General features: G+C 41.3%; 1 protein-coding gene and 1 long non-coding RNA gene across 4 annotated transcripts in view; both read right to left on the reverse strand.

The window, feature by feature from the left end:
• Positions 1–878: 878 nt before the first annotated feature.
• LOC124628722 (uncharacterized) lies at positions 879–2573 on the reverse strand. Of its 2 annotated transcripts, XR_006983357.2 has the most exons (4): positions 2484–2573; positions 2191–2352; positions 1736–1897; positions 879–926 (listed from the first exon to the last, which is right to left on the reverse strand). It is a non-coding gene; the product is annotated as an uncharacterized LOC124628722 (long non-coding RNA). The 2 variants fall into 2 exon arrangements; XR_006983356.2 differs by having other exon boundaries at positions 1736–2352.
• A 6470-nt stretch (positions 2574–9043) lies between these two features.
• LOC108273002 (zinc finger protein 850) overlaps positions 9044–13175 on the reverse strand; it is a 33814-nt gene continuing 29682 nt past the window's right edge. For both annotated transcript variants that reach the window (XM_053683955.1, XM_053683954.1), the window contains exon 3: positions 9044–11008. In XM_053683955.1, the coding sequence (XP_053539930.1) occupies positions 9239–11008 (1770 nt within the window). In that variant the 3' untranslated portion in view covers positions 9044–9238. The remainder of the gene's footprint in view (positions 11009–13175) is intronic.

Below are 13175 nucleotides of genomic sequence, written 5' to 3' on the forward strand. Positions count from 1 at the left end.
CTGTCCTTCAGAAGTTAAATAAGATAGTTACATGTCTCACAGAAGACAAAATAACAATTTACATCGATCATCCTGTTCAAAAGTTTAGACCCCCCTGGATCTTAATATATTGTGTTACCTTCTTGAGAATCAGTGAATGTGTGCACCTCATGTAATAGTTGTGTATGAGTCCCTCAGTTGTCCTCACTGTGAAAAGATGGATCTCATCATCATATAGCTGTTGGGAAAGGGCTCAAATATGCAGAAGATGCTGGAAAAGTAAAGAATGTGCATGACCTGGGGGATTTTTCTGAAGGACAGTAACTGCTCAGGACAAACAAGAGACTCATGAACATCTATCACAACACACAAAAAGAGTCGTGGATCATCCAGGTAATGACACACAGTATTAAGAATCAATGGTATGTAAAATTTTGATCAGGGTAATTTTTATAAATTCAGCTATTATCTTGTGGATTATATGTAAACATCTGTTATGTGAAATAGTTTATTCAGGACAGTACTAAATAAACATGGGATTTTTATGATCAATCTGATTTTGTAGATTCTGCAAGGGGTATGTAAACATGTAAAACACAACTGTATACCCACCCAACTACCAACACACACACACACACACACACACACACACACAAATTCAACCACTTAAAAACAGCAAGGACCTTTATAAACAATTAAAAATAGAATATAATATGAACATTTTAACAAATTAGCAAATTGCACCCCCCCCCCCCCCCCCCCCCCCCAAAAAAAAAAAAAAAAAAAACCATGCACCACAGTTAAAACACTCTAAATACCTTCCTTTTGCAAAAGTCTGCTCTTGAGCCCACACTCTCGATCTGATGCCAGCTGGAGCCACCTCTTCATGGTCCCCTCGACCTCCATCTCTGCAGCATTAGCCGTGAAGAGGTTTCAATGAACTGCAGCTTTGAAATAAAGCAATACATATCATGAGGTCATTATGAATCTTAGGTATTAATTATGCTTATACCATGGTCAGTGTGAATACTGGATTCTGATTGACTGGAAGGTGTGCATTATAACTGTTTATTGCACAGGTAGTTCCAGTCAGTTTGATCACCGCAATAATTTCTAAATCAATGTGCAGACTACATGCGCACGCACACACAGACACTCGAGCATACACATTCATATGCACAGACACTTCTTGCCAGTGCTGTCTGCAACTTTAACAATAAAAATAGCTTTGCTAGTGAAAAGCTACATTATATTTTTCAGCAACAAGGTGTTACCATCACTGTTTATGAAGTAATTCAACTCTCAGTTTTACTACACTACTGCTGCGCAACACTGACTGCTGAGAGGCACACATGATGCAGGTAATTCATACATGCTTAATCTCTCTCTCTGATAGATACCTGTCAATTCATTCAAATAAATGTAATCTCATCACACTACTTTATCTCTGTGTCTGATTTATATCGGGCAAAATTCCAGATCTAACGGCCTAACTAATAGAAATTAATGGTCATTTTAAACTACTAATCAAAGTTTGCGCTTGTAAAATCAATGACAACTTTACCTTTATTTTGTGGAAAGACCATGGTATAGGCGGGGTAATCCATGGCTAGGTGTGCATTAAACGATTTGAATGAGTGGTTCTTTTCCTCCACATCATGCACTACAATTGTTTAATGCACATCTAGCCATGGATTACTCCTTACATATCATCTGAGAGAGACAGCTAATTCTGTATGTAAACAGATATACTTACCAATCATGACCTCTCCGAGTTGGAGAGCGGCCAGTGAAGTCTTTCCATTGACTCCCCTTCAATTGAGGTTCTTTGCCAGGGAGTTAGCAATCACTCTCTTCAATATGCACCAGATGCAGTCGAGCACATCCATTACGCGTCAATATGTGCCAACCAGTTTACCTGAAACCGATGATTTTTATAACAATAATATCATATAAAATAACAAAAATAAATAATTAACAAGCATGTATTGCCTCATCAACTGTGTCAGTGCTTCTCACTACTTCTGCAGTTACCCTGCCCTGTGTGTTTTCCATGTTTTCCTCTTCTACCAAAGATTAGGTCATAACAGTTCCCTCATATCAAAGTGGTGTTGAATGTGCTTTGAGTATGAGTGTGTCACCTTGAGAAAACAGAAACGCTCTCAGTAGCTGTGTAATTGTGCAAACAATTGTTAACCAAAATATTCTCACCAGTTTTTACTTGTAATCTGGGCTCTGTTTCATCCTTTACTCCAGACTAAACAGTTCATCAATATCCAAAGGCTGCACCTGGACCTCCTGTAGTTGAAGCAATCTCAGTGGTTTGTTGGTCCAGCACCATCTCTAATTTAGTCAACACCTCCCTCAGCATGGCTATGATAAAGAAGTTAACAATATTTACAAATGATACACACTACAAAATTATACAACTCCATCCTCAGTCTTATTCCTAACCTACACAAATTCCAGTAAGATGGCTGAGTGGAAATCACGGTTGGTCCTACCTGGTTCTGATGATTGCTGGGGGGCCCCCCGTAAAGACTGACAGCGCTACAAGAGAACACTGTGTTAAGGGAAGTGGGGGAAAATGTTCTACAAAATGAATACCTACAAAAGAAAGTCAATCAGAAAGCAGAAGAATATACTCACATGGCATATCGTCTGTCAGCTGCCAGTTCTGCAGCATCTCTGTGAACGAGCCATGTGCTGCTGGTAAAGCGGTGGTGGGAACAGGGGTGAAAGTGACTTTTGGGGTGACTGTGGGGAAGTTAACAGTGGGGGCAGGTGGAAGAATTTGTTTGGGTGGTGCAGCACACATCCTCTGACTCGAACAATTCTGGAAAGACTTCACTGGCCGCTCTCCAACTCGCAGAGGTCGTGATTGGTAAGTATGTCTGTTTACCTACAGAATTAGCTGTCTCTCTCAGATGATATGTAAGGGGTAAGCCACGGCTAGGTATGCATCGTTTAATGCACACCTAGCCATGGATTACCCCGCTTATACCATGGTCTTTCCACAATTAACAACGTTAAAGCTGTCATTGATTTTAGAAGCAGACACTTTGATTATAAGTTTAAAATGACAATTAATTTCTATTAGTTAGGTCGTTAGATCTGGAATTTTGCTTGATATACAGTATCTCACAAAAGTGAGATTACACATTTTTGTAAATATTTGATTATATCTTTTCATGTGACAACACTGAAGAAATGACACTTTGCTACAATGTAAAGTAGTGAGTGTACAGCTTGTATAACAGTGTAAATTTTCTGTCCCCTCAAAATAACTTTACACACAGCCATTAATGTGTAAGCCACTGGCAACAAAAGTGAGTACACCCCTAAGAATAGCCATGCAGCCAAGCATGACCGCCATGCAGACCAATTTGATGCAGTGTGCGGCGTATGGTCTGAGCACTGACATGCTGACCCCCCACCCCTTCAACCTCTGCAGCAATACTGGCAGCATTCATAGTCTATTCATTGAGGGAACCATGAATGCCAACATGTATTGTGACATACTGAAGCAGAGCATGATCAGTATGCAGTATTCTAACATGATAACGACCCCAAACACACCTCCAAGAGGACCACTGCCTTGCTTAAGAAGCTGAGGGTGAAGGTGATGGACTGGCCAAGCATGTCTCCAGATCTAAACCCTACTGAGCATCTGTGGGGCATCCTCAAACAGAAGGTGGAGGAGCTCAAGGTCTCTAACATCCACCAGCTCCGTGATGTCGTCATGGAGGAGTGGAAGAGGACTCCAGTGGGAACCTGTGAAGCTCTAGTGAACTCCATGCCAAAGAGGGCTAAGGCAGTGCTGGAAAATAATGGTGGCCACACAAAATATTGACACTTTGGGCCCAATTTTGAAATTTTCACATTAGGGATGTACTCACTTTTGTTGCCAGCAGTTTAGACATTAATGGCTGAGTGTTGAGTTATTTTGAGGGGACAGCAAATTTACACTGTTACACAAGCTGTACACTCACTACTTTACATTGTAGCAAAGTGTCATTTCTTCAGTGTTGTCATATGAAAAGATATAATCAAATATTTACAAAAATGTGAGGGGTGTACTCACTTACTGTACATACTTCACATACACTATACTCCGACAGGGATACTGTGAGAGCCCGTCAATATTTAATCAGGTACTAGCTCAAGATCTCCCAACCCTGGAATGTCAAAGTACTGTGTTGCAATACGTCATCATCTTTTGATCTGTAGTCCGTCCAAAGAGCAGTGTCAGCAGGATTCGTTGAAAATCCTGACGATGCTCGCCGAAATTGGGCAAAAGGTAAGCAAAGGGAAAGTGTAGTCTTGCAGACAAAAAGTGAAATATTTGGGTCACAAATTGGAAGGGGAAAGCCGTACAAGTAAACCAAAACATGTGGAAGCTATAAGTAGAGCACCATAACCACAGACGGTAAAACAAATGATGGCCTTTTTGGGTATGGCAGGATTTAGTAGGCCTTGGGTGTGTAAGTTTGCTTTAAGGATTCAACCGTTAAGAGACATGATAAAAAGCAGCTGATCAATCACAACCAAATGCTTCACTTGTCTGGACTTCTGAGGCCTTAGCAGCCTTTGTAAAAATGCTCTACTGACCGCGCCCGCATTAGTGAACCCAGATTACAGCAACCCTTTTCATCTCTATGTCTCCGAAAGAAAGGGATATGATGTCGGCTGTCCAACACCAACAGGGCATGGGTAAACAAGCAATAGCGTATTACAGTACGGCGCTTGATAATGTAGAAAATGGGACATCCGGTTATACTGTACACTAAGCACGCTGTGAATGTGCTTTTAACAAACCAAACGTTCGTGATAACAAACTCTCGTCGTACGGGGTATGATTCTATTCTATCGGCCACAGAACTAACTGTTGAACGCCGTACAATGGCTGTATAAAACGGGGGGCAAAGAAAAAACAGGAACAGGGCTGTGACGTAGTATAGATGGGTTGTGCGTGACCCCAGCAAGCTTTCTCCGGCAGTTAATAAACGAAGCCCATGGTTTAGATCATACTAACAGAACAGAAACAATCTGAAAGATCCATAGACTAGTGGTCGCCATATCTGGCCAGTGCGGTGGACCACGCTCTCAGTAACTGTGAAACGTGCATTGGGAATAATGTCCGGGACAAACATTAGAATGTCTTGCGGTGGCCCTCAGTGGTCTCATTCTCATCCTGGCCCTTCTTGTGGTGAGGCATCACCGCCTCATGGGGGGAGGAGGATGCCAGTGATCATGTGTACGAAGCAATAACCAGAGCCACCTCCGGGATAAGAGGAGCTGATGCACAGTGTTATGAAACAGTATTTGAATTGTTTTATTGGTTTGGTTATTTTATTTATTGTTTTTGATTTATCGGAAGTGTGTTATTGTTATTGATTTGTCATCCTTAGGCCCTGAAATGCAAGGTAGTGGTCTGTACGACCTATTGGAGAATAAGACAGGGCCGACAAAGGGATATCAGTGTTAAACATGGCAATATACAGGTATGTGAGTTGAGTGCAGCCAGATAACAGATCTTTATGTCCAGCCTGCCACAACTAAATATAAGTAATCCAAACAACATGTATCGATATGAGTAAGGGTGGGAGTTAGTGAAGCCAGGTTTTGATTCAGCTATGATTACCATGTCATGTGGGTTATGTTTAGTGTTTGCTTGAATGTGCATGTGTGTTCCAGAAAGTGAAGAAGAAGTGATGAGCCATGCCCTGGGTGTAAGTGCTAGCGTAACATCTCCCCAAGGGCGGCCATCTACGGTATGTAAAGTGCCTGGGCCGAAGACAACCAGCATACTGAAGGACACTGCCGAATGGAGGAGAATGGACTTTGACTTGTTGAAACAAACTGTTTAATGGAGTTGTTATGAACTGTTTATGACGATACATGCAACGTGTAAAGAATTGTAAATGCAAACAGGCACAGGAAAAGGTAAAGGGGTGCTGTCGAGCAAAGGGTGCTGGCAGGGTGGGAATTTTTCCTCACAGAGGTTTTATCGCCCACCCCTGGGTGCGTAAAGTACAAATTGTGAAAAGCATTCACGGTCATTTTTTTTTTTTTTTAATGCACCTGTATGTGAACCTCTAGGATTATCAGTTTTTTTGAAGGTGAAATTAGAGCTCATCAGGCTGGAAAAAGGTTACAAAACCATCTCGAAAGAGTTTGCACTCCACAAATCCAGAGTCAGACAGATTGTGTACAAATGGAGGAAATTCAAGACCCTTGTTACCCTCCCCAAGAGTGGAGACCAATAAAGATCACTCTTTATGGTTTAAATTAGAAGCGTTATGTTTGGAGAAAGGAAAACATTGCATTTCAGCATAAGAACGTTACCCCATCTGTGAAGCATACCACATCATCTGTCAAACATGGAGGTGGTGTTATGGCATTGGCATACAGCGCTCCCAATGGAACTGGGTAACTGGTGTTTTTTGATAATGTGACTTCTGATAGAAATGGCGGGATGAATTCTGAAGTGTATAGAGCTCTATTTTCTACTCAGATTCAGTCAAACTCTGCAAAACTGATAAGACTGCACTTCACAGTACTGATAAATTTAGACCTAAAACATACTGTGATCCCAAGGACGTAAGACAAGGAAGTTAAATGTCCAATGTCCTCAAACCAACTGAGCTGCTTTTCTCTTACTGAACACACAATTAAAGGAAGGAAGACCCACAAACAATCAACAATAGAGAGCAGCTGCAGTAAAGGCCTGATGAAGCATCTCAATGGAGGAAACTCAGCATTTGGTGATGCCTATGGCTTCCAGACTTCAGACAGTCATTGACTGCAAAGGATTTGCATCTGAGTATTAAAAACAATCCTAATATTTATGATTGTTACTTTGTCCAATTAGTTTTGAGCCTGTGAAAATGGAGGCACTTTGTTAAAATAAAAAGCTGTAATACTAAAATGGTTAATGCAATATATTTTTTAAACCTCTTGAATTAAAGCTGCAATTTTACACTACACTTCATTTAAAATCCATTAGAATACTTATGGACCTGATTGGATATGTACAGTTCAGAAATACATTTCACTATAATACACGTTTATTGTAAGCAAACAACCAGGAACTTTTTGCCCCATTTGGAACCCAAGTTGAGCTACACACTACATCCCCATCTCTACACTGTGTGGTGCATTGCCTCTCTGAAATTTAGTTCATTACCCAGGTCTAAGGAGAAGAATGACTATGGTGAAATTCTGGGTAAGATACCCACCTCATCGAAATCCCACACACCAAGTCCCAATCTCACCATGTATTACAGAACAGCCAGTCAGTATACTGACGAATTAACTCTGTTGGTTGCCAACCCATTAACCATCTTTGGCAGTATTCACTGGTCACAGCAGCTTTTCTGTCACTGATGCGGCTAATGGTTTCTGGTCTGTTCAACTACACGCTGAAAGACAACCTTGACTTGCATTCAGAGGGGGGGATGTGCAGTTTCAGTCGATTAAATTACCAGGTTTCTTAACAGCCCGAACATTTAATCAGCAGACAGTTACAAAACATCAAATCATTCCATTCATTCTATGTACATCGATTTAGTGAGGATTAGAAGACACACGAGAAAGACTGAAAGGCATGGTTAAATTTCTTGGTGAGTAAAGATCACAAAAGCTCAACAATGTTTCAGGACTCTGGACCATTTGCATGTATTAAATTTAACATTCTTTATGACAGTTTTATATCTAGAGCTGTCTCTGAGTATGTTCTAGATTTTAATCATTGCCTTTTTTTTTTTTTTGGAACAGTGGGTCTTTTTCACTGAACAAACCAAGGTCAGAGATAACATTCCCTGGCTCAGACTTCCTTCTTAACTATTTCCACTCCCTTCTCTTTTATGTCCTCTCTACAATAAGCAAGGCCTTCCCACTCTGTAGAACAGACTGGTGTAGACATTTTGATATTTCTGTTGGTGCTGTAAAGACACTCAAAGTGGACAATAAAGAGACTGTATGAAGATCAATCCAATCTCCTGATCATCTTTGCTGAACATCTAACATGGCAACACAGAATCAGTGTTTTGCAGTGGTTTATCTCTGTCTCCATATTTAAATACTATCAAAATACTTTGGTCTGAATTAAACCTAAGAATATGGGAATGCTATGAGGAAGTGTGTCAGATTTATTCTGCAATATCTGAAATATTTAACCTGTAATACTAGAGTACCTTTGGTGGACTTTTGTCCACCATCTAATAGCATCATTACAGATCTATTGATGATTAAAGTGGTAGTAATGTAATTTGACTAACTCATTAAAATCCAACAGGTAAACTTGATTCAAGTTTGATGAAGTATGATTAATATGATGAGCTTACCCGTGAGTGTCAAAGCAAAACATCTGAAGATTTATACATGTAATATTTCAGATTTTTAAAAAGATATTACACAACTATGAGAAAACCTGTTTATGATTTGCATTAAGGAGAATTTTTGTTGATTAATAAGGAAAGTATAAATTTGGTGCATTATTAAACGTGTGATTTATCAAAGTGAAGGGGTCATCTAACACAGACCCCTGGTAATGTACTCTCGCAATGCTCCATTCACTGTATATCCACAATTGTGATAGTGATCCTGCATAAAAGACTTGCAGGTCATACAAACATCATCTTACTTCTTAAAATGAACATATATACAACAAAAATCCATTCATTGACCTTACTGCATAACTGTTATCCTGGTCAGGGTTGTAGTAAATCTGAAAACTTTATCAGGAACACTGGGTTCAAGGGACCATGGATTGGATGCAGTTCCATCAGAGGATGTTCAAAAGGCATATATGGGTGTGGTGGTCTGGCATCCCCATACTTTTGGCCAGACAGGGTAGTTAGCTGTAGTTAAACCAACGCTGCAAAGCCAGAGCAACTGGAAATTATCTCTTCAAATTGCCTGTAAACACATCCATCTTCTTTTGGCTTGGAAAGGTGTAGAGTTCGATAGTATGCACAACGTGACATCTAAGAAACAAAATTCTAGCTCACATTAAAAAAAATAAAAATCATTGGTCGATTAAAGTAGGGATAGCCATTGGTTAAATATGTATTGTTGTATTGCATTCTTGGTGCATAGCATTCAGGTGAAACCAGGAAAATTACATGAATTCTACTACAAAGTGGACAGTAAGCAATAAAGTCCCTTGCAAGAAAAGTTTTATGCCAGAATTTCCCTTACCCTCCCATAAAAAAAAAAGAGGAAAATTAAAAAGATGCATCTAAATTTAAGAAATTCACATATCAAGAGCTGGTGGCTTTATGTTAGAGCACTTGTGTGTCCTTAACGAACTTGAATGAGTATAGCTCCGTCCACAGTGTCCGCAGAGGTATGGCTTCTGTCCTGTATGACTCTGCTGGTGGCTGTGGAAGGTACTCTGTTCACGAAAACTTTTCCCACACTGCAAGCAATGATATGGCCTCTCTCCTGTGTGAATGCGCTGGTGTTGTTTGAGATGGCTTTCTTGCATAAAACTCTTCCCACACTGTTCACAGTGATATGGCCTTACACCTGTGTGAATGCGCTCATGTCGTTGGACACTACTCTGACAAGTAAAACTCTTCCCACACTGTCCACAGTGATACGGCCTCTCTCCTGTGTGAATGCGCTGGTGTTGTTGAAGATAACTCTGGTAAATAAAACTCTTCCCACACTGTCCACAGTGATACGGCCTCTCTCCTGTGTGAATGCGCTGGTGTTGTTGAAGAGAACTCTGGTAAATAAAACTCTTCCCACACTGTCCACAGAGATATGGCTTCTCTCCTGTGTGAATGCGCTCATGTTCCTGAAGATTACCCTCTCGACTAAAACTCTTCCCACACTGTCCACAGTGATATGGCCTTACACCTGTGTGAATGCGCTCATGTCGTTGGACACTACTCTGACAAGTAAAACTCTTCCCACACTGTCCACAGTGATATGGTCTTACACCTGTGTGAATACGCTCATGTCGTTGGAGATGACTCTGGTAAGTAAAACTCTTCTCGCACTGTCCACAGTGATACTTCTCTCCTGTGTGAATGCGCTGGTGTCGTTGGAGAGCACTCTGGTAAGTAAAACTCTTCCCACACTGTCCACAGTGATACTTCTCTCCTGTGTGAATGCGCTGGTGTCGTTGGAGAGCACTCTGGTAAATAAAACTCTTCCCACACTGTCCACAGTGATACGGCTTCTGTCCTGTGTGAATGCGCTCATGTTCCCGAAGATTACCCTCTCGACTAAAACTCTTCCCACACTGTCCACAGTGATACGGCCTTACACCTGTGTGAATGCGCTCATGTCGTTGGAGAGCATTCTGGTAAGTAAAACTCTTCCCACACTGTCCACAGTGATACTTTTCTCCTGTGTGAATGCGCTGGTGTTGTTGAAGAGAACTCTGGTAAATAAAACTCTTCCCACACTGTCCACAGAGATACGGCTTCTGTCCTGTGTGAATGCACTGGTGTGTCCGAAGATGACCCTTTTGACTAAAACTGTTCCCGCACTGTCTACAGTCATACGGCCGCTCTCCTGTGTGAATGCGCTTGTGTGTCCGAAGATGACCCTTTTGACTAAAACTGTTCCCGCACTGTCTACAGTCATACGGCCGCTCTCCTGTGTGAATGCGCTTGTGTGTCCGAAGATGACCCTTTTGACTAAAACTCTTCCCACACTGTCCACAGTGATACGGCTTCTGTCCTGTGTGAATGCGCTCATGTCGTTGGAGATAACTCTGACAAGTAAAACTCTTACCACACTGTGAGCAGTGATACGGCTTCTCTCCTGTGTGAATGCACTCGTGTTCCCTAAGATTACCCTCTCGATTAAAACTCTTCCCACACTGTCCACAGAGATACGGCTTCTCTCCTGTGTGAATGCGCTCATGGCGGTGGAGATAACTCTGACAAGTAAAACTCTTCCCACACTGGGAACAATCATACGGCTTCTCTCCTGTGTGGACACGCTTGTGATTTTTGAGATGATGACTTTTAGTAAAACTCTTCCCACAATCTGAGCAGTGGTACATCTGAAAAAAAACCATAATAAAATAAATAATTAAATAAATAATTTTAGATTGTCCACACGTGGTTATGGAATTATTACTGGAAATGTCTCCTACAATACTGTAATACGGCTTCACCAACCAATCACCCACTTTAATGGCTGTAGGACCCCAAATTTTAGGAATGCAAATGCAGACGGAGCTGCTAAATTAATAATTTACAGTGGGAGAAATAAGTATTGGGCGCGTCAACATTTTTTTCAGTAAATATATTTCCAATGAGGCTATTCACATTCAATTTTCACCAGACATCAGTATTCACTCAAGAAATCCACACATTTAAAGAAATCGGAATACTCCACATGTCTTAATTCAATTTGTGTTTACTTCGAGTATGACTTTAGCCGGATTAAGGTGATCAATAATCGCTGTTTACATGGTACTTTCTTAATCAGAATATTTTCTTAATATCGAAATATTGTTGTCCATGTAAACATACTGTCTGACAGGTATTCCAATGCACCAATTCACCTGTCACCAATCGTTGTATGTCCAGAGAGGCATAATCTCGCTTTTATTAATTTATTAATTTAATAGTTATGGTTTACTAACTTACTGTTATGTGTTAGCTGTTAGCATAACGTTATCTTCCTTAATAGCAAATATGGCTAATTTTATTATTTACCAAAAAATTCTTACCTTTTTATTGTGTGTTTGAAATAGACCTGCAGGATATAATTCCTGTATATATATATATATATATATATATATATATATATATATATATATATATACACACACACACACACACACACACACACACACACACACACACACACAGAATCTCACAAAAGTGAGTACACCCTTCACATTTTTGTAAATATTTGATTATATCTTTTCATGAGACAACACTGAAGAAATGACACTTTGCTACAATGTAAAGTAGTGAGTGTACAGCTTGTGTAACAGTGTAACTTTGCCGTCCCTCAAAATAACTCAACACACAGCCATTAATGTCTAAACCCCTGGCAACAAAAGTGAGTACATCCCCAAGTGAAAATGTCAAAATTGGGCCCAAAGTCTCAATATTTTGTTTTCCATTATTTTCCAGCACTGCCTTAACCGTCTTGGGCATGGAGTTCACCAGAGCTTCACCAGTTGCCACTGAAGTCCTCTTCCACTCCTTCATGACGACATCACGGAACTGGTGGATGTTAGAGACCTTGAGCTCCTTGAACTTCTATTTGAGGATGCCCCACAGATGCTCAATAGGGTTTAGGTCTGGAGACATGCTTGGCCAGTCAAATCACCTTCAGCTTCTTTAGCAAGGCAGTGGTAGTCTTGGAGGTGTGTTTGGGGTTGTTATCATGCCCTGCTTCAGTATGTCACAGTACATGTTGGCATTCATGGTTCCCTCAATGAACTGTAGCTCCCCAGTGCCGGCAGTATTCATGCAGCCCCAGACCATGACACTCCCACCACCATGCTTGACTGTAGGCAAGACACACTTGTCTTGTTACTCCTCACCTGGTTGCCACCACACACCCTTGACACCATCTGAACCAAATACGTTAATCTTGGTCTCATCAGACCACAGGACATGGTTCCAGTACTCCATGTCCATAGTCTGCTTGTCTTCAGCAAACTGTTTGCGGGGTTTCTTGTGCATCACCTTTAGAAGAGGCTTCCTTCTGGGATGAAAGCCATGTAGACCAATTTGATGCAGTGTGCCATGTATGGTCTGAGCACTGACAGGCTAACCGCCCACCCCTTCAACCTCTGCAGCAATGCTGGCAGCACTCATACATCTATTTCCCAAAGACAACCTCTGGGTATGACGCTGACCACGTGCACTCAACTTCTTTGGTCGACCATGGTGAGGCCTGTTCTGAGTGGAACCTGTCCTGTTAAATCGCTGTATGGTCTTGGCCACCATGCTGCAGCTCAGTGTCAGGGTTTAGGCTAGCTTCTTATAGCCTAGGGCAGTGGTTTTCAAAGTGTGGGCTTAGTGGTTAGCATGTTCGCCTGTTCGCCTCACACCGCCAGAGTCGGGGTTCGATTCCCACGGCTCCCCCATGTATGGTAGGCTGATTAGCATGTCTAAAGTGTCCGTAGTGTATGAAGGGGTGTGTGAATGTGTGATTGTGTGCCCTGTGATAGATTGTCACCCTGTCCAGGGTGTACCCCGCCT

This window comes from Ictalurus punctatus, chromosome 12 (assembly GCF_001660625.3).
Source record: "Ictalurus punctatus breed USDA103 chromosome 12, Coco_2.0, whole genome shotgun sequence".
NCBI lineage: Eukaryota > Metazoa > Chordata > Actinopteri > Siluriformes > Ictaluridae > Ictalurus > Ictalurus punctatus.